Source organism: Emys orbicularis, chromosome 4, assembly GCF_028017835.1.
Source record: "Emys orbicularis isolate rEmyOrb1 chromosome 4, rEmyOrb1.hap1, whole genome shotgun sequence".
Classification (NCBI taxonomy): domain Eukaryota; kingdom Metazoa; phylum Chordata; order Testudines; family Emydidae; genus Emys; species Emys orbicularis.
The window spans coordinates 121,919,407-121,945,442 of NC_088686.1; the positions used below are offsets into that span (position 1 = coordinate 121,919,407).

Sequence of the window (26,036 nt, forward strand, 5' to 3'; positions counted from 1 at the left end):
AGAGGTCCTGAGTTCAATCCTGCCCACCGATGACTGGCGTTACAATTACACAGACGGAATGAGTTAAAAAATAAACATCTATTCTGACTGGGCATGATTCTCTTATTTATACTTGTGTAAATCAGGAGCAATCTTGAAATCAGCAGAGTTACCCAAGTGTAAATCAGTTGTGAGTGGAGAATCAGATCCACCATGTAGATGTGATGTTAGCATTTATGATTTATCATATTCCCTCAAATGTACCATATACCTATAATAAAATACCCATTAAGCCTTTTTATGGTGCATGGTAGTAATTTTTATACTATCATATTTAACTTTCAATTCATAAAGTAGCAACTCCATATTAATAATAATTAACTAAATGTGGAAGGGATGTTTGGTTTTTGTTTTTGTTTGTTTGTTTTTAGGAAACAGTGCAGAGTTTACAGGGCAGGGAGACGGGACGGACTGTTTAAAACATTGAATATAGCAATTTCTCCAGCTTGCCATATTCTAATTAGTAATAGACATTAGAAGAATGTAGGAGGAAACAAATATCACATTACTTCATGTTTTTTGGTCGTACTTTTTATGGCTTAGAAAAAACAACTTTATGCTCTTTGTACTGTTCTGTTTATAACTGTATGAAGATACACTCCTCCTGCCACATAAACTCTGGGCCAGATTTACAAAGCTATTTAGATGCCCTAAGACAGGGGTTCTCAGGACAAATTATTTGGTGGCCTTGGAGTGCGGCCACCAACTCCTGCTGGTGGCTGCTCTCACACTTTTCTCTAAAATACTTAATTAGTTTGAGGAAAAACAAATAAATATGCACATATACACGTCCAAATCATTGTAGTTTATTTATTGCTAGCTAGTAAGTCTGTTGTGAAAAGTGATATTAACAAACATACAAGTATCACTTTTCAGAGCAGACTTACTCAGCCCTGGCAAGGCTGGGAACAAATTAAGCCCTTGATTGGCGGTCAGGGGAGGCAGCGGAGACCAGGGGTGATGGGGGTGGAGAGGTGACCAGGGGCTGCAGCCTGAAGTGCCACAGCTGGTGGACGGAGCCCAAAGCTGCATGGCTGGAGCCTGGGGCCTGCTGCTGCATAGCCAGAGCCTGGGGCTGGCTCTGCCATCCCATGGCTGAAGCCCAAAGCCTGAGTCACACTGCTCCAGGAAGGTGGGGAACTTACTGGCTACCTGCTCCTCCAGCACTGGGCCCCAGGTGTCTGGCGGGGAAATGGGGGACAGGGCCCAACCCCTGCTGGTAGCCTCAGGGAACCAACACCAAGGCAGTGCATCCAGGAACACCAGGGAGGGGGAGGGGCCGCTGCTCCCTCCACCACAATAACAGCCCAGGGGGCTGTGGCCGCAAGGAAAGCCCCAGGTGGCCTCATGTGGCCCCGGTGGCTGCATTTGAGAAATGCTAACTAGATCCTGGTAGTGAGGAAGCCAGAGCAGTCACCTAGATTTTCTGTAATATAGGAATTATTATAATGTATCAATTGTTTATAACAGCATGCCAACACTGATGGTTTCTGCATATGCATATAAATGACTGATGTTAACATGTTATTGCTTCAAGCTAGGCGGAGTGTTTTAAGGCTGTTTGTGACTTTAGTTTACAGAATTATTAACAGCAAATCCAGTTATGGAGAATCTAAACTTTTTAACCTTTGTATATCCGTAATCACATAATGAAATAATATATCCTGTTTTTTATTGACGTCTCAGTCCCTGAAGATTAAATACATTTAGATTGGTTCTCTGTTCAGTTAAGTTCTTGACTTCATCGCAGGGGTTCTCGCAAGACATTTTTTGGTGGCCTCAGAGTGTGGCCACCAACTCTTGCTGGTGGCCACACTGACAAAATACTTAATTAACTTTAGGAAAAACAAATAAATAGCACATATACACATCATACAATTTATGTAGGGTTGGGTTTTTTTTGCAGACTCAATAATAAAAATACTACTGTGAAAAGTGATATTTGTATGTTTGTTAATATCAATCACTTTTTACAGGACACTTAGTAGCTATCTGGAAGGCTGTGAAAAGTGATACTTGTTTGTTAATATCACTTTTCTCAGCAAGTTCCAGGACAAATTAAACCCTGGATGAGGGGAGGGGTCGGAGGCGGAGGCAGAGGCAGTGGGGATATGGTGGGATGGATATCGGCCGGGGGAGGCAGTGGGGCCCAGGGCGATGGAGGAGTAGATGCAGAGCCAGGAAGACAGCGGGGTCCAGGGGTGATGGAGAGGGGGGCATGGATGCGGGGCCAAGAGAGAAGAGGGTGGGTGGTGAACCCACAGCTGCGCCACTGGAGCTGGGGGTTGGCGCCCACTGCTGTGTGGCCGGGGGTCAGTGCCCGCGGCCAGAGCCCGGAGCTGGGGGCAGGAGCTGCATGGCCGGGGAGAGGGTCAGTGCCTGTGGCTGGAGCAAAAGCTGCACGGTCAGGGAAGGGAGTAGGAGCACAAGGCCAGTGCCTCCTGCCATGCGGCCAGAGCCCAGAGCTAGGTTGGAATCCAGGGCTGCATGGCCAGATCCAAGGGTCAGTGCCCACCGCCATGGGGCTGAAGCCAGCGCCTGATGCCGGGAATTGGCACCCGAGGCCAGCATCTGCTGCCGCGTGCCTGGGGCCAGGGATCAGTGCCTGGGGCCAGTGCCTCCTGCTGCGCACCCGGGACTGGGGATCGGGGCTGGGGCTCAGCACCTGAAACCCTTCAGCCGGAGCCGAGTGTTGGCGCCTGAAGTTCCATGGCTGGACTCCTCGTCCACACAGCCAGGCTCCCTAAGTCCCACCGCTGGAGCCCAACCAACCCAGGGCTGAAGCCCGAGTCTCATTGCCCCCCCTTCCCTCTCCCCCTCCCCAGTAGAGAACTCACCGTGCTCTTGCAGTGTTGTGTTGTGCCCCATCTGTCTCCAGAGGCAGTGCAGGGCTGCACATCCAGGAGGAACAGGGAGGGAGGGGGAAGGGGCCAATGCTTAGCCTCCTGCCCCACCATCACTGCTCAGGAAGCTGTGGTGGCCGCAGGGAAACCCCCTGGCGGCCGCATTTGAGAAACGTTGCCAGCTAAGCACCTAGTAGAATTTACAAAAGGACCATAACTCAGTAGACACCTAACTCCCATTGACTTTCAATGGGAGTTCGGCACCTAACTAAGGCACTTCTGAAATTCCCACGAGGTGCCTATCTGCATCTAAATACGTTTAGTAAATCTGGCCCTTTATTTCTTATACTTACCTTTATTCAGATGGTCCCTGTATCTTTGGTTAGCCAGCGCTATAAGATGAAATACCATTTCTATGCAACATGCATTCACATTGTACTGACCAACATTATATTTCTGTGCACTCTTCATGTTTTCATTTGTTACCCAGCCGCTGAACAACTTGAAGCAAATAATTAAGGGAATAAAGCTGGTTGCAAACTTAGAAAGATGGATAGTGCATCTGCCTGATGCAGGAAAAGCAGCAGTCAGTCAGCATACTTCAGAAATCTTTGCCATCTTTGGTCTACATATTTTCTTAGCTGCAGCTTGAGGATTTTTACCCCAGAAGTATGGAGTATAGAGGGTTTCCTGCCTGTGACTTCCCTCTTGGTGTGGTCCATAGTTCTGAAGAATGATATTATGTCATACCTAACTGAGTGATCGTGTAGATCTCCTCAGCACCCTGAATGAACATGAAAGCAATTACTCACTCACTCACATGTTTTATATGGAATAGTTGCCCAGCTGGCATAGATTAATATAGCTCCATTGATTTCAATGCCAATTTACATCAGCAAAGGATCTGGCCAAAAATATTTGTATCATGGTATTGCTCTCCTATCCGCTTATTGTGATAAGTGTCGTGCATAGGCATTGTGACCAACTGGAAAAACAATATTGGCTGTGACAGGATATGCTGTAATGATAATGTTAAATCCAGTGGGTCACATCCTTAGCTGATGTAAATTAACATAGTTCCATTGATTTCAGTGGAGCTATGGTGAGTTTCATCAGCTGAGGATATGGCCCAGTGTGTTTTTCAAAAATCAGTGAGAAATACAGGAAGCAAATATCAAAAAATACCTAACCTAATAGCAGACACTAGTTTAGCAAGTATGATGTCTTCTTTGTATTGTGTTATCCTATATCATCTGTTTTCTCTGCTTACTCCAGCATTTCCAGTGGTCCAACTCAAAAACCAGGCATTTTTATCAGCAATATTAAACCAGGTTCTCTTTCTGCTGAGGTGGGGCTGGAGGTGAGTATGTTATGCTCCAAATGAGATGTTACAGGGTAATTTTATTTTGTAGTAATTTCATACAGTGATCTGGGATCCATTGATGAAGTCATGTTCTGTGACCTTTTTCAGCAGAAGGGGGAAAAAGTGTAAGGATACCCATAACAAAGAAAGTCATATGCTATGTTTTAATTATTTCTTATAGATTGGTGATCAGATTGTTGAAGTAAATGGAGTGGATTTTTCTAATGTGGACCACAAAGAGGTGGGAAAAGGAGTTTTTATTTAGCCCCATTATTATATTTATATTAAGTGTTATGTGTATAGAAAGTTCCCAGCAGTTGTGTAAATTCTGCCTTCGCTTCATCGCTTCGCTGATGCCCAGGTGATGCCACCTAAACGGGGGTTGGTCGTATAAATTCAGGTTAGGATTTTCAAAAGGGTTTAGGGAAGATTTAGGCACCCAACTCCCACTGACTTTCAGTGGGTCACTTGAAAATTCCAGCCTTTATCACTTCCCAACTCTCCTGTATTCACTATGCAGCTCTTTATCTGATCAAAAAGATCAAGAGATGACTTGATTACGGTGTATAAGTACCATCATGATGAGAAAATACTGGGTACTAAAGGGCTTTTTAATTTAGTGGAGAAAAGCATAACGAGCCAATGGCTACAGGATAAAACCAGACAAATTAGAGTTAGGAATAAGACACAATTTTTTTACAATGGTGGTGATTAACCATTGGAACAAATTTCCCAAGGGAAATGGTGAATTCTTGATCTCCTGATGTCTTCAAATCAAGACTTGGATGCCTTTCTGGAAGATACGCTTTAGCCAAACAAGTTATTTGGCTTAATACAAGTGCAATTGGATGGAATTCTATGGCCTGTGTTATGCATGAGGTCGGAATAGATGATCTAATAGTCCCTTCTGACCTTAAAATCTATAAAACTCTGAGTAGGAAAACTATCCTACTTCTTTCTCTTTCTTCCTTATATACATAATGTTTTTACACTGAAACTGACTTTTTCACTTTGTTTTTGTAGGCTGTGAGAGTGTTAAAAAGCAGTCGAACCCTAACTATCTCTGTTGTATCAGGAGCCGTAAGTAATGAACCGATAAAAGCAGAAAGCATGTGAAAAAACTGTAGGCAATAATAAATAATACAATAGTCTTTGTTTCAACATAACTTCATGTTCCCTTTTTGAATGCCCTGATCCAAAGCCCATTAAAGTCAATAGGAATCTTTCCATATACTTCAATAGGCTTTGGCTTGAAGTCACTAAAAGGGCCTGATACAAAAATCAAATCCAATTTTGCCAGCAAAGAATTTAGCTAAAACACTAACTCAAGTTAATAGCAAGACAATGGGTCAAATTCTGCACTCACTTGCACCAGTGTAAATCTACTGAAGTCAGGGAGCCAGATGCTACTCTCACACTGGTGTAGATCACAAGTAAATCCATTGAAGTCAGTGGTATAAAACTAGTGTGTGTGACCCCATGGTCCACATTTTCTAGTCTACTAAGGATGCTTTGGAATGCTTTGATGGTATGAAGCAGCCTTTGAGCCAGCTTCATTGGTCCATGAAAGAGTCTGTCTGTCTAGGAAATCCTCTGCTGGTGCAGAACTGCAATAGTGACTCCTATGTTACTTCTCTGTTTCTAGGAGAAAGAGGATGCAACCAATATCCCCCTCTGCCTGCTAATCCCTGGCTGTTGGGATAGCCCTTAGTGGCTGTGTAGCCAATGTAAAACAGAGCAAGCCACAGGCTTTTCTATCTTATACTGAGGACCAGACCAGTGGCTTGACAGCCCCAAGATCAGGGTAGCTGAAAGCCACGTTTGCCCTCTCAGCTCCAGAGCTGTGCTGAGCTCTGTTTGGATGCAGACAGGAGTTGGGATAGTGCACATCTAACCATCTGTATGGTCTCAAAATTTGCTTTGCACTGCTAGATTTGGCCAAGCTAGTATAGTTCGGAATCATTTTTTAATTATTTGTTTGAGAATTATGCTAAGTGTACTCTAGCAGAGTAACACTGGGACTATGAGCCTATTCCCATATATTTACCAATGGCCAAAACGCCTATTGATTTAAGCGATAGCAGATTGAGCCTCAATAAAGTCCTAGGCCAATTAATTCCTATTGTAAATGTTAATTCCAGTGGCATTGCATCAGAAATGAATTTGGTCCTTTGTCTCAACTAATAAACAGAATGTGTCACTTCTGATGTTTTGTACGATTGTAGTGTGCCCTTTTAAGGCCTGATCTAAAGGCCATTGAAGTCAGTCAGAATATTTTCATTGATGTCAATGGGATTTGAATAATTGTTCTACTGTTTAAACCCTCTTAGAGTAAACTTTAGGGCCCCATACAATAAAATACTGAAGTAACGTGCAGATCACAGGCAGTCTATGAACCTTAATATTTACTTGTTACCAGTTCTTGTATAGCTGAAATTAATAGGGGAAAACAACATCTAGTATAGTATCTAAGGGCTAAAGTTCATGACATAAGCATACAAAACAATAAATAGTATTCTTTGGCTGATTAAATGCCTTTGATAACAGCAGAAACCAGTTATTGTTGACATTCTCCATTCCCAAGAGCATTATTACCTTTGCACAGTTATACAAAAGAACATTCAACAAATCAGAGTGCCAAACTAAAATGTTTTTCTTGCCATTTGAGGATTTGAAAGGTCTGTTCTGCTGTTTTCTCAGTCTCTGTATTGACGCAGTTTTGAAGGACAGAGCACTTAGGTGAATGATTGTTTGAGGGAGGGCTCTAAAAGAGGATATTATGAGGGCAGAGCCAAAAAATGGCTTCTATGGAAATGAAATGATGTGGCCAAAGACGTCAAAGGGCAGCTGTGCATGGACAGTACCCAACCGAACAAACAGATGTGCATGAAGAAATGCAGATTTTTGCAAACACAAACAGATGCAGATATTGTTAAGGTTTGGCCCATAGCATAATAAGAATTTCACTGTCACTTGTCATAAATTCACAGATTCTTAGAAATTAGAGATGGGAAAAAACTATTAGATTAGTCACCTCAATCCCCTACCAGCATAATCATTTAAACAATTAAAATGCAGGCCACTTAGGATTGGGATAATGTGTGATGCTTTCTAGAGTAGAGTTGGGTGAAATCCATCTGTTGTATAACTACTCTATGGACATAGTTCCAATACTTAGCCATTAGTATTTGATCATGCACAGTGGGTAATAGGCTTCATCCTCTGCTTCATGCACAATGATTTTACATAAGTGACTCTCATGAAAACTAAAAAGCTATTTTAGATGTACACTTCTAAACTCCCTGATGTTTTAAGCACTAGAAATATTTATGAATGACCAGAATGTACATGCCATTGGTAGGAGAACCAAATACTCCATCTACTGTATCTTAGGGGTTTATACTGGTCTCCAGCACCAATGTATCTGAGCACTTAGCACATATCTGATCACTTTTCCTCAAGAGTCTATCCATTTAAAAGTCAATGCACTTAGCCCAATGTAAATATTTGCACATCATACATTTCTAGCAGCATCAGGAAAGCATATGTGGAGATTAAAAAAAATCAGCATGGAAAGACCAGCATTTTATCCCCTGGATGACTTTAGACAGCTGCTTGTTGGAGACAAGAAGTGTCATGCACGTGTGTGTGTGTGTGTGTGTGTGTGTGTGTTTGTGTGTGTGTGTGTAATTTTGCCCTCATTTTCTGTTTACTTTACCTGGGGCAACAAGTATTAAATGCAGTGTTTGGTTTGGGAATCTATTGTGTGTGTGTGTGTGTGTATGTATTTATCCATTACAGCCACACATACTATAAGTACAATCTTTTAATATTAAAATACTAAAGGTTTCAGTCACTATGGAGATCCAAGTGCACAATAGATTTGTTGTTGTTTATTTGTATTGTGATAGTGTCTAGGGCCACAGTGGTTAATCTGTGCCTCTTTGTGCTAGGCACTGTGCAAACACACACACAAAAAGATGGTCTCTGGCCCAAAGTATAAGACGAGACAATAGGTAGATACAATGGACAGACAGGCAGATCGCAAAGTAGCAATGAGACAAAACAGATCCATATGAATGGCAGTGTTCACAGCATACTTCTCCTCTGTTATCTCTAGTTATTAATTAAATGCTATAACCTGTTACAGATGTCTGGCTTGGTTATAGTGCATAGGTTCTATTTAATCTTTCCACATATATAAGGAAACACATAATCCTTATTTCAAACATCGGGCCATCCAACATTCATGGGAAGTAGCCTCATCCAAAGACATGGGGATTTATACAAATAACTCACTTTTGTCCTACTAAATATAATTGTCCACAAGCCTTGTAAACTTCATTTAAATAAACATTCCAGGCTGGATTCTCAACAGCAGATATGGGGGCTTAAAGAGCTAGTTACATCCAGTGCTAATCAGCACCAGTAGACGCTGGAGGTGCTGGGGACCTATTCTAACTTTCATGCCATTGGCATTAGGTCCTTTCTGTAGTGGAACTCTGCTATGCTACACCTTACCCCTGCCCCTGGCATGCCCCCTCTGTCTCCTGGCAGACACCCTATTCTAGGGATGAGGGGAGGCTGCCATAGGAGCTATGGTGAGTTCTCTTCTGACTGTTTCTTCTTCAGATCCATCCGCTCTGAGCCTGAGCGAAGTGGAGAATCCAGCCCTCCTAATTAACACACATTTTTCATTGAAGCAATCCCAGTCATATGGTACCAGGATTTGAGTATTCAAGAGCATCACAGTTTCAAGGCAACTGCACCTGTATTTCCCTCTGTGGTCCACCAAGGGTACTCACTTTAGGCTTCTCGCTCCTAGCCATCACCTCTCCTGGGTGGAGACTCATGTCTCACTCTTTTCTGACCGGGATTTTTAAGGCTGCACAGCTCTCTGGTTTACAATGCACTATCCCCAGCAAGCCAGACTGCCTAAACAGGCCAGTACCTGTGCTTTGATTTCTCTCTTACGGCTATGACTAGCATACTTGCCAGCAGTCACAAGTTACCATACAGAGCAAGCATATTTATTCTTAAAGTGAAAGCATTACAGAGAAGGCATATTAAAAACAGAGGTCACCCATCAGACTTATGGGGCAAAAGTAGGTCAAGTCCGTCCAACCCTTCTGCAAGGATTGGGGGGCCCTCCTGGGAGAGAAGGCCCTATCTGTTTGCTGGATCAGAAAGAAGGCCCTGAATCAGTTTAAACTCAGGCTACTTATCCAAAAGTCCTTTCTTTGTCTGTTGGTGTCTGGAGAATCTAGTTTGAACTAGTATATGCAAGCATTCCCAGGAGGCTGATTTGCCTTAATCACCAACTACTGGCTGATTTGCCTTAATCACCACCTATTGTTTCTAGTTCCTGGAGGAGCTGTAGTAGCCCTCCCCCATGGAGTAGAACACAGTCAGATGTAACCTGTTCATTTCAAAAAAATGGACCCAAAAGGCACTGCTTGGGGTTGCAATATGTGTCACATCTTCCCCCAGAGACGTTACATGCAATCCTCATAACACATAAATGTAATACAAGAAGGTTTTGCAAGGACATTGAAGGAAATTGCCCTATCACTCACAAAGGGCCCCCATCAAATAGATCCATTTTGTTATCTCTGTTGTTTTTAGATGAAAATATTCCATATGTTTTAATTGAACTGTAAATTCAAACTAGAAGAGAACAAAGAAACAGACAAGATGATGTGACTAGCCTTGTTTCCCACTCCTGCTCCCTTTGGATCCTTATTCACTCATACTGAGATAGTGATGCTTGCACATCCACCCAGGCATAACACCTCTGACACTGCGTTCACACCACTTGGATAGGCTGGAATAGAAAACAGGTGTGAGAATGGATATGTTTCTCCACACTGTGTGCATGCTCCTATTATAAATTACAATGAGTGGTATTGAAGAAAGGGGGAGAGGGGGAGGGCTTTCTCCTGGAAGATGCTGAGCACTTCTGACTAGATTATGAGCATTCTCTACTCCCTTTGACTTTAGCAGGAACTGTGGGTGCACGGCACCATATAGGAGGTGCTCAGCACATCACAGATTGGGACCCAAGTTGCTCACAGACCTGACATGTTTGATTATTGCTATTTGGAAACAGTGTTATAGAAGGTGTTACTTGGTAGAAGTGATAGGAGGAAGCATTTTAATGTACATTTATGGTAGCAGCTTTGGAGATTGTGGTTTTTTTTGTTTTGTTGTTGTTGTTTTTTAGGGGAAATAAGTGAACTCAGATTTTTAGTGATGAATTTGTTTTTATGCTGTGATTGCAGGGGAGAGAGCTGTTCATGACTGAGGATGAGAGGCAGCGAGAAGTGAGTCTTCGTGAACAGGAGCGCCAGGAGTTAATGCATCAGAAGCGGCTTGCATTAGAAACTAACAAACTCCTCAAAGAGCAGCAAGAGAAAGAGAGACAGTAAGTGTTTTAGATGGAGGGAGATCTGTTCAACTTTCATTTCACTTGGAACTGGCAATAATAATTGTGAAATAATGGCGAGGACACTCTCTAATAACGTAAACTCTTTTGCTGCTGAGAGGCTTCCTCCAATTCCCTTTTCTGTTGGTGTTGTGGACACTTTGGAACTTCAGAGCTAAGATCCTTCTGGATTCATCATCTCAAGGAATGTGCCAGTGACAGACAGACACACACACACACACTCTCTCTCTCTCTCTCTTATATATATATATATATAAACCCCACACACAATATATATAAAACTGGAGGGTAACAAATGAAGGCTATCAGTATTTTGCAGATACCAAACCTAGAGGGAGAGAACCAGCAGCCACAGGAGATAGTGGGTCTGAAGACTCTCTGGCTCCTATCCCTTCCTGACAATAGGAAACCAAAGTGAGAGGGGCTGGGAAAGGATTGTCATCTGACCAGCAGGAGAATGAGTGTGCAGGGGCATGGTAGGATCAGAAGAAGTGGTAGGAGAGAGCCACAGCAGGTGGGACGGAACTGTGTTGGAGAGCAGTGGTAGGGTGAAGAGTGATATCTGGACCATACTCAAGTGCCCACTACCACACAAAGCAGGCTGCCCGAGTACTTGAAGCCCTGCCTTTTTTCAAGGGGATATGTCGTTGTGACAGGGTTGGGCCAGATGGCTACTGGAGAGTGATCCTATTGGAATCCAGTAAGTGGACGGGCGGAAGCCTAAGGGAAGTATCCACAGGACCGGGATACCAAGCGAGTATGGGGGACAACTAAAGATAAAACAGGGACAGGCGGGAGGTCATAGGGCTAAACGAAGGGAACCTGACGGGGACACCGAGCAGAGAACCCCAGACAGCCCCCACTGCTCCTCAAAGATGTCAAGGGAGCCAGTGGACATTGCCCAGAGGAACTCTGTCCGGATGCATGAGCGGACGGAAGATCGGAAATAGGCCCCACAGTCACAGGTGACCCCCATCGGCCAACCTCCTCTCCCGCCAGAGTAGAGGGCGGGCCCAGGTTCCCCCCATCCCCTTCCCCCCTATTGGATATAAGAGGAGTTGACTTGGACTGTGGTCCCACCAGGAGGGTAGGTCCCTGGCCTGTCCCCTGACCCACTAGGTGGATCAGCAGAGACTGCGGGGTTTGTTCTTCTTTTTCCCCATGCTGGCCAGTGATGAGATTAGCTGCATTTGATCTACTCTGCTAAGCATGTAATTACGTTTACTATAGAGAGTATATTTTCAATAACTCTAAAAACCACAGTATCAAGAGGGGAGAATGATGCTTTCTTCAGCTAGTGCTAAAACTTTTTAATTAAAATTCTTCTGACTTTAAAGCCTTTATATCTCACATTTAACAAGATGTTCCACAGCTGTGACCAAGGTAACTATTGGCTCCCATACTTATCTAGGCTGCCTATTTATTAAAAGGAAGCCAATTCATTTGTGAGTAACCAGGTCAAGAATACAGAAAGAAAGCCATTGGCCTAAGTGGGTGTGGTTGTCTCTATTGTGGCAGAGTACTCACCTAGAAAGGCTTGGAGGCCTGGGTTCTATGCTCCTTGTTGATCTCTTTCCATACCTTGATGTATCATCAGTCACCTTTCTCCCCTTGTCTAGAGACAGATGTCCTGTCCACTTCCAGTTGCGCATGTTTGCCTAGAAAATTTCACACAAGTAAGTAGGGAGAGCAACTTGGATGTGGATGATTTTCTGAGGCTTTACCAATGAAGTAAAGTTGTCCTAAAGTTGTCTCATTCTGTGGAATTAGAATTTCTTCATCAGATATCATGTGCAAAGTCACCTGTCTCTAAAGTAAATGACTTTTATCACTCATTGGATGATCAAAGATATTCCTATATTATTAACAATGATTTGGCAATAGAAAGGTTGAACCTAATATGTCAGCGCTGATGCTTTTTGCATTAATTTACCTAGTTACCTTTCTTTTATCTTTGTTTATTGAGAGGTGGAGGGGAGAAGCAGCACATGTGCCTATATTATTTTTTCACATATTTCCTTGAAAATCCCTCATCATTTCTCTCTCATTTTAATTTTGTGGCAAAGCATATAGTCCATGAGCTTGCCTTTTCCCTTAGAGTTAGCAAAGTTACTGTGTGAATTCAGAGCCATCATCGGGGACATCTGTCTTGTGCCTGGTGGGCCATTCAGTTTCCCTGGCTGTCAGCTGGGACAGAAACCATCCCTCCATGCTTGAAGTGGGACATCAGTAAACCCTATCACCTCCAATATCATTACCCAATGCCCGATTTTCATTGAGCTGGGCAGTCAGACTCAATCCCATCACAGAGAACATGGTTGGACAGCTGCAGAATGCACTAAAAAGTTATCTTTGAGGGTCAGAGTGGCTTCAGAATTTGTGTTGCTCAGGTGGGCTATGGAGACCATCGGGAATCATCAGGCAGGTGTGATGAGGGCTAGGAATGTTAATGAACCCTTTTTTAAATGTTGGAAACTCGTGTCAGGTTTTCCCAGTGCGTATTTGTTCTCTCTCTATCTATCTATTTGTTTTACACTAGCATACACATGACAACTTATTTTTCTCTAAATGTTCTAAATGCAAATTTCTCTGTATTGCAGAAGGAAACTGGAGATTTCTCAAAAGGCTGCAGAAGAAGAAGAAAGATACCGTAAAGAAATTGAACAGTAAGTAATCATTTTCCTCCTGTGCTATATATTTTGCATAATACACATGTAAAGAGAAATTAAATACTAGAGTTTGTAAAAAAAATCAATAAAAAAAATTGTCCACGTTTTTTCCCAGCAGAACATGGCAATTTTGTCAAAATGGAATTTTTCACAGGAAATGTCTGTTTTCAATGAAAAAATTGGGGTTCAATGAAAATTGAATTTTTTCAAGTTTGAGTGACCAAAAACCGAAAAAAATTGTATAGTCAAGTGAAAAAGTTCAGTAAAACTTCATATTTTTGCCCAAGCATCTCAAATTTTTCAGTTTTCAACAAAATCTCCAAAATCTTCATAGAAAATTTTTGATGAAAAGAAAACAGTTTTCCATTTTCATCAAGGAATAAATGGGCAAGGAAAAAAAAGATCAACCTTTCCTTACCTGCTCTACTATATACATTTCATATCTGAATGAAATTTATCTTCAGGACTGTGAAGGTGCTGTTTTAAAGCAGCTTATGATAATTCCAAATGTAGGGCATACGAAAATGTTTTTTCTGAGTGACATATGCTGGAAATCTCTGCCAATTCTACAACGTCCTGGTGATTTCTCAAAATTGTAGATGATAATTTCCTAACTCAAAGAAGTGTTGCATCCAACATAGGGGAATTCTCTATTAGACCTCACCTTGATAGATAAAGAGGAATTGATCGCAGCACTTAAACGTGGTTTGTAATGTCCAGTGACCATGACTTGATTATATTTGTTGTATGCAAACAATAAAGTCCAAAGCAGTGACATTATGTACTGGGTTCTTTATAAGGGCCTGTTTTATAAAGCTGAAAATAACTGCGAGCCACAGCAGATGGGAGAAAAAACTTTAACACAAAAATGTTAATGATCATTCGGAACTGTTTTAGAACATTTTATTAGATGCCCCAAAAGCCACAGTTGAGAGTTAAGGTTACCCGGGTTAGAGGGGTAGTTGAAAGAAGCAATACAAATAAAAAGATAATGTATAACACATGGGTGGGGGAGAAAGGGAAAGATGATGATATATATAAGTCAGAAGCTAGAAATTGTAGAAAATTGGTAAGGGAATCAAAAGAACTCAAAGAAAAATCCATGGCCAGCAGAGTTAAGGACAATAAGGAAGAGTCTTTATGATAATAAGAACAAAAGAAACCCTAAGTATGATGTTAACGTATTACTAGATGTAAATGGCAGAATTGTCAATAATAATGCAAAAAAGGCACAAATGTTCAATACATTTCTGGTTTGTACATTGAAAAAAGCAAGGTGATGATGTATTCATATCATGGGAGGTGGCGGTGGAGGACAAAATAGTTTCCATTTTTAAAGTGACTAAGAAGGATGTTAAACAGCAGCTACTAAAACATGTCTGGATAACTTGTATCCAAGACTTTTAAAAGAGCTGGTCAAAGGACTCTCTGGACTGTTGACTTTTATTAAATCTTGAAGCAGTGGGGAAGTTCCAGAGGTCTTGAAGAAATCTAATGTTGTACCATTATATAATAAAAGGCTAAATAGGCTGAGCCAAGTAACTATAGTCCTGTCAACTTGACTTCCATCCAGTGCAAAACAATAGAGTGACTGATACAGGACTTGATTCATACACAATTAAAGGAAGGTAATATAACTAATGCCAACACTGATTTGTGAAAAATATCTTGTTAAATTAACTCTCACTTTTTGAAGAGATTACAAATTTGGCTCGCAAAGGTGACAGTGTTAAGAGTTTAAGAATGGCCATACTGGGTCAGACCAAAGGTCCATCCAGCTCAGTATCCTGTCTGCCGACAGTGACCAATGCCAGGTGCCCCAGAGGGAGTGAACCTAACAGGTAATGATCAAGTGATCTCTCTCCTGCCATCCATCTCCACCCTCTGACAAACGGAGGCTAGGGACACCGTTCCTTACCCATCCTGGCTAATAGCGATTAATGGACTTAACCTCCATGAATTTATCTAGTTCTCTTTTAAACCCTGTTATAGTCCTAGCCTTCACAACCCCCTCAGGCAAGGAGTTCCACAGGTTGACTGTGCGCTGTGTGAAGAAGAACTTCCTTTTATTTGTTTTAAACCTACTGCCCATTCATTTCATTTGGTGGCCCGTAGTTCTTATATTATGGGAACAAATAAATAACTTTTCTTTATTCACTTTCTCCACACCACTCATGATTTTATATACCTCTATCATATCCGCCCTTAGTCTCCTCGTTCCCAAGCTGAAAAGTCCTAGCCTCTTTAATCTCTCCTCATATGGGACCCATTCCAAACCCCTAATCATTTTAGTTACCCTTCTATGAACCTTTTCTAGTGCCAGTATATCTTTTTTGAGATGAGGAGACCACATCTGTACGCAGTATTCAAGATGTGGGCGTGCCATGGATTTATATAAAGGCAATAAGATATTCTCTGTCTTATTCTCTATCCCCTTTTTAATGATTCCTAACATCCTGTTTGCTTTTTTGACTGCCGCTGCACACTGCGTGGACGTCTTTAGAGAACTATACACGATGACTCCAAGATCTCTTTCCTGATTAGCTGTAGCTAAATTAGCCCTCATCATATTGTATGTATAGCTGGGGTTATTTTTTCCAATGTGCATTACTTTACATTTATCCACATTAAATTTAATGGAATATAGTTAGACTTCTGTAAAGCATTTGACTTGGTACCACATGAAAGTTAGATTAGGAAACTACAATGATATAAAATCAACATGGATCATATTAGATCAATTAAAATCTGCCTCACTGAGAGGTCTGAAAATATAATTGTAAATAGGGAATCATCGAGCTGGTGTGTTTCTAGCAAGACCCTACCGGGGTCAGTTCTTGGCCCTATGCTATTTAACATTTTGTAACAGTGACCTGGAAGAAAACATAAAGTCATTGCTAGTAAAGTTTGTAGATGACACAAAGATTGGGAGAGTAGTAAATAGTAAGAGAACAGGTCACTGAGCGATCTGGAACACTTGGTAAACTGAGCACAATCAAAATATATGAGAATCAATACAACCAAAGGTAAGGTTGTATGTCTAGGAACAAAGAACATAGGTCAGCCATACAGCATGGGAAACTCTATTCTGGAAAGCAGTGACTGAAAAAGACTTGGGGGCCCTGGGGATAATGAGATGAATATGAGCTTGCAGCGCAATGCTGTGGCTAAAAGGGCTAATGCAATCCTTGGATGTAAACACGGGGGGCTTTCAGTAGGAGTAGGGAAATTACCTATGTATTTGGCACTGGTACAACTGTTAGTGGTATACTGTGTCTAGTTCTGGTATCTGCACTTCAAGAAGGATACTGAAAAATTTGAGAGGATTCAGAGAAGAGCCATGAGAATGATTAAAGGAAGAGAAAATATGCCTTATAATGAGACACTCGAGCTCAACCTATTTAGATTATCAAAAGGGTAAGGGGTGATTCTGATCAGTCTAAAGTAACTACATAGCAAACAAAAATTTGATGATAGAGAGCTCATTGTTCTAGCAGACAAAAATATAACTAGATTAAGTGACTGGAATTTGAATCTAGGCACATTCAGACTAGAAATAAGATGCAAATTTATAACAGTGAAGGTAATTAATCATTGGAGCAACATACCAAGGACTGTGGATGGATCCTTCATCACTGGAAATTTGTAAATCAAGAGCGGAGGCTTTTCTAAGGCCTGGTCTACACTAGGCTTTTATGTCGAATTTAGCGCCGTTACATCGAATTAACCCTGCACCCGTCCACACCACGAAGCTATTTAGTTCGACATAGAGCTCTCTTAAATTCGACTTCTGTACTCCTCCAAAACGAGAGGAGTAGCGCTAAATTCGAAATGGCCATATCGAATTAGGCTAGGTGTGGATGGAAATCGACGGTAATAGCTCCGGGAGCTATCCCACAGTGCACCACTCTGTTGACGCTCTGGACAGCAGTCCGAGCTCGGATGCTCTGATCAGCCACACAGGAAAAGCCCCGGGAAAATTTGAATTCCTTTTCCTGTCTGGGCAGTTTGAATCTCATTCCCTGTTTGGACAGTGTGGCGAGCTCAGCAGCACTGGCAACGATGCAGAGCTCTCCAGCAGAGATGGCCGTGCAATCTAATAGAAGGAGGGCCCCAGCATGGACTGATCGGGAAGTCTTGGATCTCATCGCTGTGTGGGGCGATGAGTCCGTGCTTTCAGAGCTGCGCTCCAAAAGACGGAATGCAAAGATCTACGAGAAGATCTCTAAAGCCATGGCAGAGAGAGGATACAGCCGGGATGCAACGCAGTGCCGCGTGAAAATCAAGGAGCTGAGACAAGGCTACCAAAAAACCAAAGAGGCAAACGGACGCTCCGGATCCCAGCCCCACACATCCCGTTTCTACGAGGCACTGCATTCCATCCTAGGTGCGGCCGCCACCACTACCCCACCACTGACCGTGGACTCTGAGGATGGGATATTGTCCGCGGCAGGTTCCTCGTCGGACATGTTAGCGGACGGGGAAGATGAAGAAGGAGATGAGGAGGACGAGGCAGTCGACAGCGCTGGCACCGCTGATTTCCCCGACAGCCAGGAGCTCTTCATCACCCTTACCGAGATCCCCTACCAACCGTCCCCATCCCTTACCCCGGAGACAGAATCGGGGGAAGGATCAAGCAGTAAGTGCTTTAAACATCTAAACATTTATTTTTACAAGAACTGGAATATTTATAATATTAACAATGGCTGTTTATTAAAGTGCTTAAACATGTAAACAATTATCTGCAAAAAAACTGGAATATTTACAATAGTAACAAAGGGTTTTTCATGATTTGTCTGCCTTAGGCTCTTCACAATTTAGTCCCAAGTATTTAAAAATTTTTTTACAATGTCCGGTAAGTCATGATTATGCTGCCCAAGACGCTCCACTCTTTAGTCCCAGTGCACCTACGCGAAAATCCGGTCAATATGGCCGGGGATGGAGGCGAAATCCTCATAGGAGAACTCCTCGTAGGTCTCATGAAGGTACATTTCCAGCCTGTTCATCAGGTTCCTGGGTAGGGCGATCTTATTGGGCCCTCCGTGGTAGGACACGTTACCGCGCCACGACACCATCAGATACTCTGGTATCATCGCCCTGCAGAGCATAGCGGCAAACGGCCCTGGTTTCTGAAGGCTTTCTCGAAACATCCTTTCCCTCTGGGACTCCGAGATCCTCAGCAGGGTGATGTCGCTCATTACGCCCTGCTTTGAATTAGGGAGGGGAATGTTAGTATTGGGACTGCTTTACAGCCACGCGGTGGAGGGAGAGGGGCAGCATACAGGGATCTTTCCCTGGAACAGCCGCGAGGGGGTGGGACAGGGGCAGAGTTCATGCTGTCCTGATTGCTGGCAGCAGAGACTGGCATTGCTTTCAATGTGAAAGGAGGCCAGTGCTACTAGTACAGTTTTAAGCAGCCAGAAGTCTACGGCTTACCATGATTGCACGCTACAGAAGTTCAGGTGTCCTGCCACGCTTCTCAGATAACTGCAAGACCACTGCAGGACCCCAGGCACTGAAGGCGATGGCCGAAAATTCGACCTTGTCCTGAGTGCGCATGTGAGAGGTGCAGTGCATGGTCTTGTTCACAGAGAAAGACTAGGTTCTTTGTACACAACTTCATTTATCTGTCTCAGGAATTCACTCAATTTTTCCCATTCACACAGACACATCTGTGACTGTCTCCCAACCCAGCCTGTCAGCACACTCCCAGAGGCTAGCGCAGATTAGGAGGAGGAAGAAGAAGACGCGGGAGGACATGTTCTCAGAACTAATGAGCTGCTCCCGAGCCCAGGCAGCCCAGCAGACACAGTGGAGGGAGAGCTTGTCCCAAATGCACCGAGCAGTCATGGAACGGGAGGAGAGGTGGCGTCAGGAGGACCAGCAGGCTACTGAAAAGCTGCTTGGACTTCTGAGGGAGCAAACGGACACGCTCCGGCGCCTTGTGGATGTTCTGCAAGAACGGAGGCAGGAGGACAGAGCCCCGCTGCAGTCTATCTCTAACCGCCCTCCCCCGCCACCAAGTCCCACATCCCCCTCACCCAAAGTACAAAGAAGGAGGGGCGGCAAGGGCCGTTAAAACTTTCAGTCAACCCCTGCAGACTGCTCTAGCACTAGAAGGCTCTCATTCCCCAAAATTTTAAAAGTCCTTTCCTACACACCTCACAGAAGCCCCCGTGCAAGTTTCAACCCCCACGTTTCATGTCTGGTTCATAATAAAATATTCGTTTCTGTTAATTACTGTTTCCATGATTTTATTTTGGAGGAGAGTCTGTCTGAACGAGGGGAAGGGGCATGGTAATTGGACAGGACAGTCACCTTTACCAGGGTACAGAGGCGGGGTCAGGTCCAGGATCAGGACACATACCCAGTGCAGTGACTAGTGACCCTGTTCAATCTGGGAGGTGGTTTTCATGTTCTGTGGGGGGCGGGGGGGTTGCTCTGTGACTTTGTGGCGGGGGAGGGCAGTTACAGATCTAATGCATCACAGAGCCCCGCAGCAGGGGAGCTGTAACCCTCCTCCCCCTGCCAGACAGTCACATAGCCGACACATACACGCTGTCCCACCCAGGAGGGCTGGCAGGCTCTGTTGAAACAACCAGTCCACCACTGCGGAACCCGTCATTCCTGGAGTTTAGAAGCATCATTTGCATCACAACACTAAACCCGCACCCCGCCACAGTCTGCGTCCCAGGTTTAAAACATTCCCGCGAAAACAGTAATAAAGACAACGGTGTTCATTAACAAAACAGAACAGATTTTATTTTTTGGGAAGGGGGTGAAGGGGGTATGTAACTGGAGAGGATAGTCAACGGTAACTGGGTAAAGAAATGGTTGCAAGTTCAGGTTCTGAGTCCACAAACTTAAAATTCACTGGTGACCCTGCTCAGTCTGGAAACTGTCTTTCAAAGCCTCCCGGATGCACAGTGCGTCCCGCTGGGCTCTTCTAATCTCCCGGCTGTCTGGCTGGGAGTAATCAGCAGCCAGGCGATTTGCCTCAACCTCCCACCCCACCATAAAGGTCTCCCCCTTGCTCTCACAGAGATTGTGGAGCACACAGCAGGCTGCAATAACAATGGGGATATTGGTTTCGCTGAGATCACAGCGAGTCAGTAAGCTTCTCCATCTCCCCTTGAGACGGCCAAAAGCACACTCCACCACCATTCTGCACTTGCTGAGCCGGTAGTTGAACAGTTCTTTTTCTGTGTCCAGGGCGCCAGTATAGGGCTTCATGAGCCAGGGCATTAGCGGGTATGCTGGGTCCCCGAGGATCACTGTAGGCATCTCCACATCCCCAAGAGTTATTTTGTGGTCCGGGAAGTAAATACCTTCCTGCAGCCTTCTAAACAGACCTGAGTTCCTGAACACGCGAGCGTCATGAACCTTGCCCGGCCATCCAACGTTGATGTTAGTAAAACGTCCCTTATGGTCCACCAGTGCTTGCAGCACCATTGAAAAGTAGCCCTTTCGGTTGATGTACTGGCTGGCCTGGTGGTCCGGTCCCAGGATAGGGATGTGAGTCCCATCTATAGCCCCACCGCAGTTTGGGAATCCCATCGCGGCGAAGCCATCTATGATGGCCTGCGCGTTTCCCAGGGTCACTACCTTTGAGAGCAGTACCTTCACGATTGCCGTGGCTACTTGCATGACAACAACCCCCACGGTAGACTTGCCCACGCCAAACTGGTTCGCGACTGACCGGTAGCTGTCCGGCGTTGCAAGCTTCCAGAGGGCTATGGCCACTCGCTTCTGGACAGTCAGGGCTGCTCGCATCCGGGTGTCCTTGCGCTTCAGGGCAGGGGACAGCAACTCACAAAGTTCGAGGAAAGTCCCCTTTCGCATGCGAAAGTTTCGCAGCCACTGGGATTCATCCCAGACCTGCAGCACTATGCGGTCCCACCAGTCCGTGCTTGTTTCACGGGCCCAGAATCGCCGTTCCACAGTATCCACAAGACCCATTGCCACCGTGATGTCCTCGGCACTGGGTGTCCTGGTTTCAGACAGGCGTGTGCTACTCTCGGAGTTCAGGTCCTGACCCCGGTGCCGTAGCCTCCTCGCCTGATTTCTCTCTATCTGCCTCAGTGAAAGGTAGATGATGAGCTGCGATGCGTTGACAACGGCCACAACTGCAGCGATGGTCGCAGCGGGATCCATGCTCGCAGTGCTGTGGCGTCCGCGCTGTCACTGACCAGAAAAGTGCGCGAACTGATTTCCCGCCGGCGCTTTCAGGGAGGGAGGGCGGGAGTGACGGTTGGATGACTACAGTTACCCAAAAGCACCCTCGACAAATTTTTTTACCCAGAAGGCAATGGCGGCTCGACCCAGAATTCCAATGGGCAGCGGGGACTGCGGGAACTGTGGGATAGCTGCCCACAGTGCACCGCTTCCAATGTCGACGCTTGCCCCGTTAGTGTGGACTGACAAATTCGAATTACTGTCCTTAGTGTGGACACACACGTTCGACTTTGTAATATCGATTCCACATATTCGATTTAACTAAAATCGAACTACTCTCATAGTGTAGACATACAAAGAGTTGATCTACTTATAACCACAGCTATTGGACTTAAACCAGGAATTAATTCAAGGAAGTCCTGTGGTTTGCATTATGCAAGAGGTTAGACTAGATGATCATAATGGTTCCTTCTGGCCTTAAAATCTATGAAGGCTTTCTGGCAGCCCATCCATCAACAGTACCAAAAAGCAAGTTGGACGCAACTATCAATGTAATTTAAATATTGCTGTACATTTAGAACTGGAGGGGGAAAAACCAACCAATCACTATGTGGTTTGCTGTTTTAATCTACGTTATCACTTTCTCTTCTGAACAATTTTGACAAATTATATGATAGTATGAAATTGGAAAATTAGTGTTGTAGATTTCATATTCTATAATTGTTCTGATGCAGCTTTCTGTAACTGTAATTGACTCTGAAATATTCAGACATGCCTCTCCTGTCACATTAAACAGGTTTCCACCTGTGTCATTTCATTTGACTGCTTTTGATCTATCTATATTAGAAGCTGAAATCCTGCACAACAGACAGGGCATGCACAGGGCTTTCTGAATCAGTGATGGCATGTTGGATGCGGAATGGAGTATATTTCCCCAGCTGCCACGACGGCCATCGGGGACCAGAGCAGTTTCTGGCAACCCCAGGATTGGGGTACAAAAATGCACATACATATACCAGCCATCCCCGCACTGGAGTCTGTGTCAGCACAGGGATGACTTCCATTTACAATGTTTTCCCATTCTCATACTGTATTGAACAAATTGCTGCAATAACAATGAAGAATGCTACACAAGCAAACGAAGAATTCCTTTTCCAAAGCCAGCTTTTCTGCCTCACAATCGTGATGAATGTCTTTGGTATCTGCAGACTTCATCTGAACTTCAAAACCATTGCACCTTTGTTCCCACACATCTCTCTTCCTATTAACAGTCTGTCTTGAAGTCTGCTAATAGTGTCAAGCATTTCCATAAAGAGCTTTTATAGTTTCAAAGTGCTGTACAATACAAAAGTTAACTAATTAAGCCTCAACACCCTTCCAAGGTAGGAGAGTATTATAATCCCTATTTTAAATATGAGAAGAGAGAGAAGATAAATGACTTGTCTCAGACTGTGTAGCAAGTCAGAGGTAGAGCAGGTTTTACTACACAGGACTTCCTGACTACCAGCTTCAGGCTCAATCCATTAGAACATGCTCCTTTTCTTGTGTTAATAGCTTGAGTAGCCTTTCACTCCCCTTTGAAAGACTGAAGACCCTTTTCCCTGAAACTCTTTCCTTAAAATTGCTGCAGTTATCAGGTTCTGCTGCCTAAATTATTGTGAAGCTGATGTATTGCCATACCTGAAGTTCTTTAAGTAACCTCAGTAGCTTTATTTCAGCACTTCACGAATGCAACATCAGCAAGTGGAGTTTGCAGCTTACAAGCTCTGCTATCATTAGTGTTCATGCACATGACAGGTAACATTTTCAAAAGCACCTAAGTGACTTATGGTATGTCTATGCAGCATTTTGGAGAGAGCCTCCCAGCCCAGGTCAACAGACTGGGGCTATCCGGGCTTGCACAAAATAGCTGTATAGACAGCGCTCTGAAGTTTCAACTCACACTGGAGCTCAGGCTCTGAACTTATGCTCCCAAGTCACCTGGGTGCTTTAGAGCATGTTACCCACAATAACTATTTCAGGCCACGTGGTTGGTTTCAATGAAGAGTTTCAAAGGCTTCAGCAAGCAGTGCCACCAATACTCTCACTTCAGTGGGGTGGTACTTTGAAAATCTCTTATCAATCCTTGTGTTCTGAACGTGAATACAAGTCTTTGCCTTAGCATCTCTCTCTGTAGCCTGCAGCCTTTCCTGGCAGAGCAAACTCTATTTAACACAAATCCGTAACTGTACAGAATGAGTTATGCCCTGTAGGTTGCAATTTCTTTACAGGAACTAGGAAGATGGACCTTCCAAGGAAACTGTTGGCTCTGTGCCATATGTTAGTAGTAGTATTTTATGAATCACCCTTCTGGCCCTCTTGGCATATTGTTTTAATATTAAAGTCTACTCTACTAGCAATTACATTAGCCAGAACATGCAGGGCAACCTCTAAGTTATTGGTCTTGACTCTGTTGCTACCAAATAATTTAATTATTAGACTAACCTCCTCTGATGTATATTCAGTAGAGTCCTCTGCCTTTGTGTGGGGCTTTTTTAAATCTTTTTTTTTAGTCTTTTAACTAATTCCAAACATTGTTTATTTGTCATGTAATGCAAATAGCAGCAACAGCAGTGGCGATATGAGATTCAAATGCAAAGTCCATAAATTAGGGTTATCCTGTGGATCTGTGACACTGGAGGACTTTGCTACCATAAACCAGTGAATTACACTGTGACATGCCACAGTTGAAAATATATATTTTACGTCACTGAGAGGTGTGCTCTATGGTACAAAATTCAGCAACAGTAGAAATGCTGCATTATATTCTTGGATTGTGTGTCACTTGTGATTGCAGCAATCTTTAACAAGTTATGAGAAATGGGAGGAAACATTATATACAGTTATTCCTTGTTCACACATTTTTATTTTACTATCTATTTTTATTTATTAGCACAATGCCCAAGAGTGTGCTTGGCATGTTGCCGTACAGGTAAAACATAATCTCCATTTCAGTGGTTTTACAATCTGATTGCAGATGTGACCCAAGACGACACAGCTGATAAAACAGTAGAAAGTGGGAGGATGGAAGGAGTTAAATCAAGAGGATTAGAGGGTTACTCAGCTAAAGCTCTGGAGAGCATGGTGGAGCAAAAATTGTTTTCAGAAATATAAGGAAAGTGGAATCCTTATGATTAATTTCTTGTAATTGCCATGGAGGATGTGGCTCCTGAGGAAGGATATGTCAGATATATTGTACAGACTCTGCAGTTTCAGTCAAACATTGTTTATTTGTCACGTAATGCTAATATCAGCAATAGTAGGGGCTATACTGTGTTAAATTCTCCATCATCAATCTAGATGTTTTTGCCTCTAGGCACCGAAAACATGGCTAGGTTGGTTCTGACCCTAGTTCAGGTCAGTAAGCAGCCTCCCACACACACTTGATGTAAATCCCCATTTAGCTCTTCAATCGCCATTTTACTGCCATAGCTCACGCACTTTTGTATTGAGCTGGATTTCCATTTTCGGAAGAATATCGGCTTGCCATGAATAACCCCTCAAACCTTGACATTTAACCATATTGTGTTCCTGTTTCCTTTTATTGTTTAGGTTTTTTGTAGGAAGAGTGGGGAGATGGTTATGTGTACACCAGCTTGGACTTTTGTTGTTGTATGGATTAAAACATAAAATAAGTTTATTAACTACAAAAGGATAGATTATAAGTGATAGCAAACAGATCAAAGCAGATAACCTAGCAAATAAACAAAACCGCAAACTGAGCTTAACATAGTAGGTAGGTAGGATATGAATTAGCAGATTTTCACCTTGAGTGATAAACAGGCTGGCAGATTCTTAAGGCAAAAGCTGCCTTGGCTTTGCAGCTTGGGTTGCCCAGGTTTTCATACACAGGCTAGAAATTCCTTTAGCCTCGGACCATCCATTCCCTCCAGTTCAGTCTTTATTCCTCAGGTGTTTCCAGGTGTGTTGTTGTACGGAGAGTGAGGTCCCATCATGATGTAATTTCTCCCTTTTATATCTTCTTCCCACTTGTTGGAAAGCTCTTTTGCTGTGACCTGGGTCAAACAGTTCCCATTGTGTAGTGCTATCTCTGAGAGGTTTCTATTGTACACAGTTCCTGGGGTAATCCTTGTGCTTGTGTGCATTTCCCCAGTAAGCCATTAACATTGTTTGGCCTTTTTACTGTTGTACCTGAAAGGCTGCTTGTGGGTGTTTTCAACCTCACAACATGTTTCAGTAACACATATGTAGCCAAACTTCATAACTTCGCATACAACGACAGCACACACAATCCAACGAGATATTAATGTCTAGCAGAGCAAGACTTTTAGAATGATACCTCACAAGGCATTCTTTATACAAAATATATCCTAATTACATGACAGTGGTGAATATTGTGATGCCAGTGTCATACATGGATTCTTTTAAACTAATTTATTTATTTTTCTGAACTCTCCCTTTCTAGCGTGTCACAGTGTTCGTTTTTGTTAGAAGTACTTCTC

The 26,036-nt window shown here is 43.5% G+C and overlaps 1 protein-coding gene across 1 annotated transcript in view; it reads left to right on the forward strand.

Moving 5' to 3' along the window:
- USH1C (USH1 protein network component harmonin) overlaps window positions 1-26,036 on the forward strand; it is a 91,110-nt gene that overhangs the window by 23,899 nt on the left and 41,175 nt on the right. The window contains exons 9-13 of the mRNA XM_065403359.1: window positions 4,158-4,242; window positions 4,427-4,486; window positions 5,269-5,325; window positions 10,527-10,669; window positions 13,291-13,356. Coding sequence (XP_065259431.1) covers window positions 4,158-4,242; window positions 4,427-4,486; window positions 5,269-5,325; window positions 10,527-10,669; window positions 13,291-13,356 — 411 coding nt within the window. The remainder of the gene's footprint in view (window positions 1-4,157; window positions 4,243-4,426; window positions 4,487-5,268; window positions 5,326-10,526; window positions 10,670-13,290; window positions 13,357-26,036) is intronic.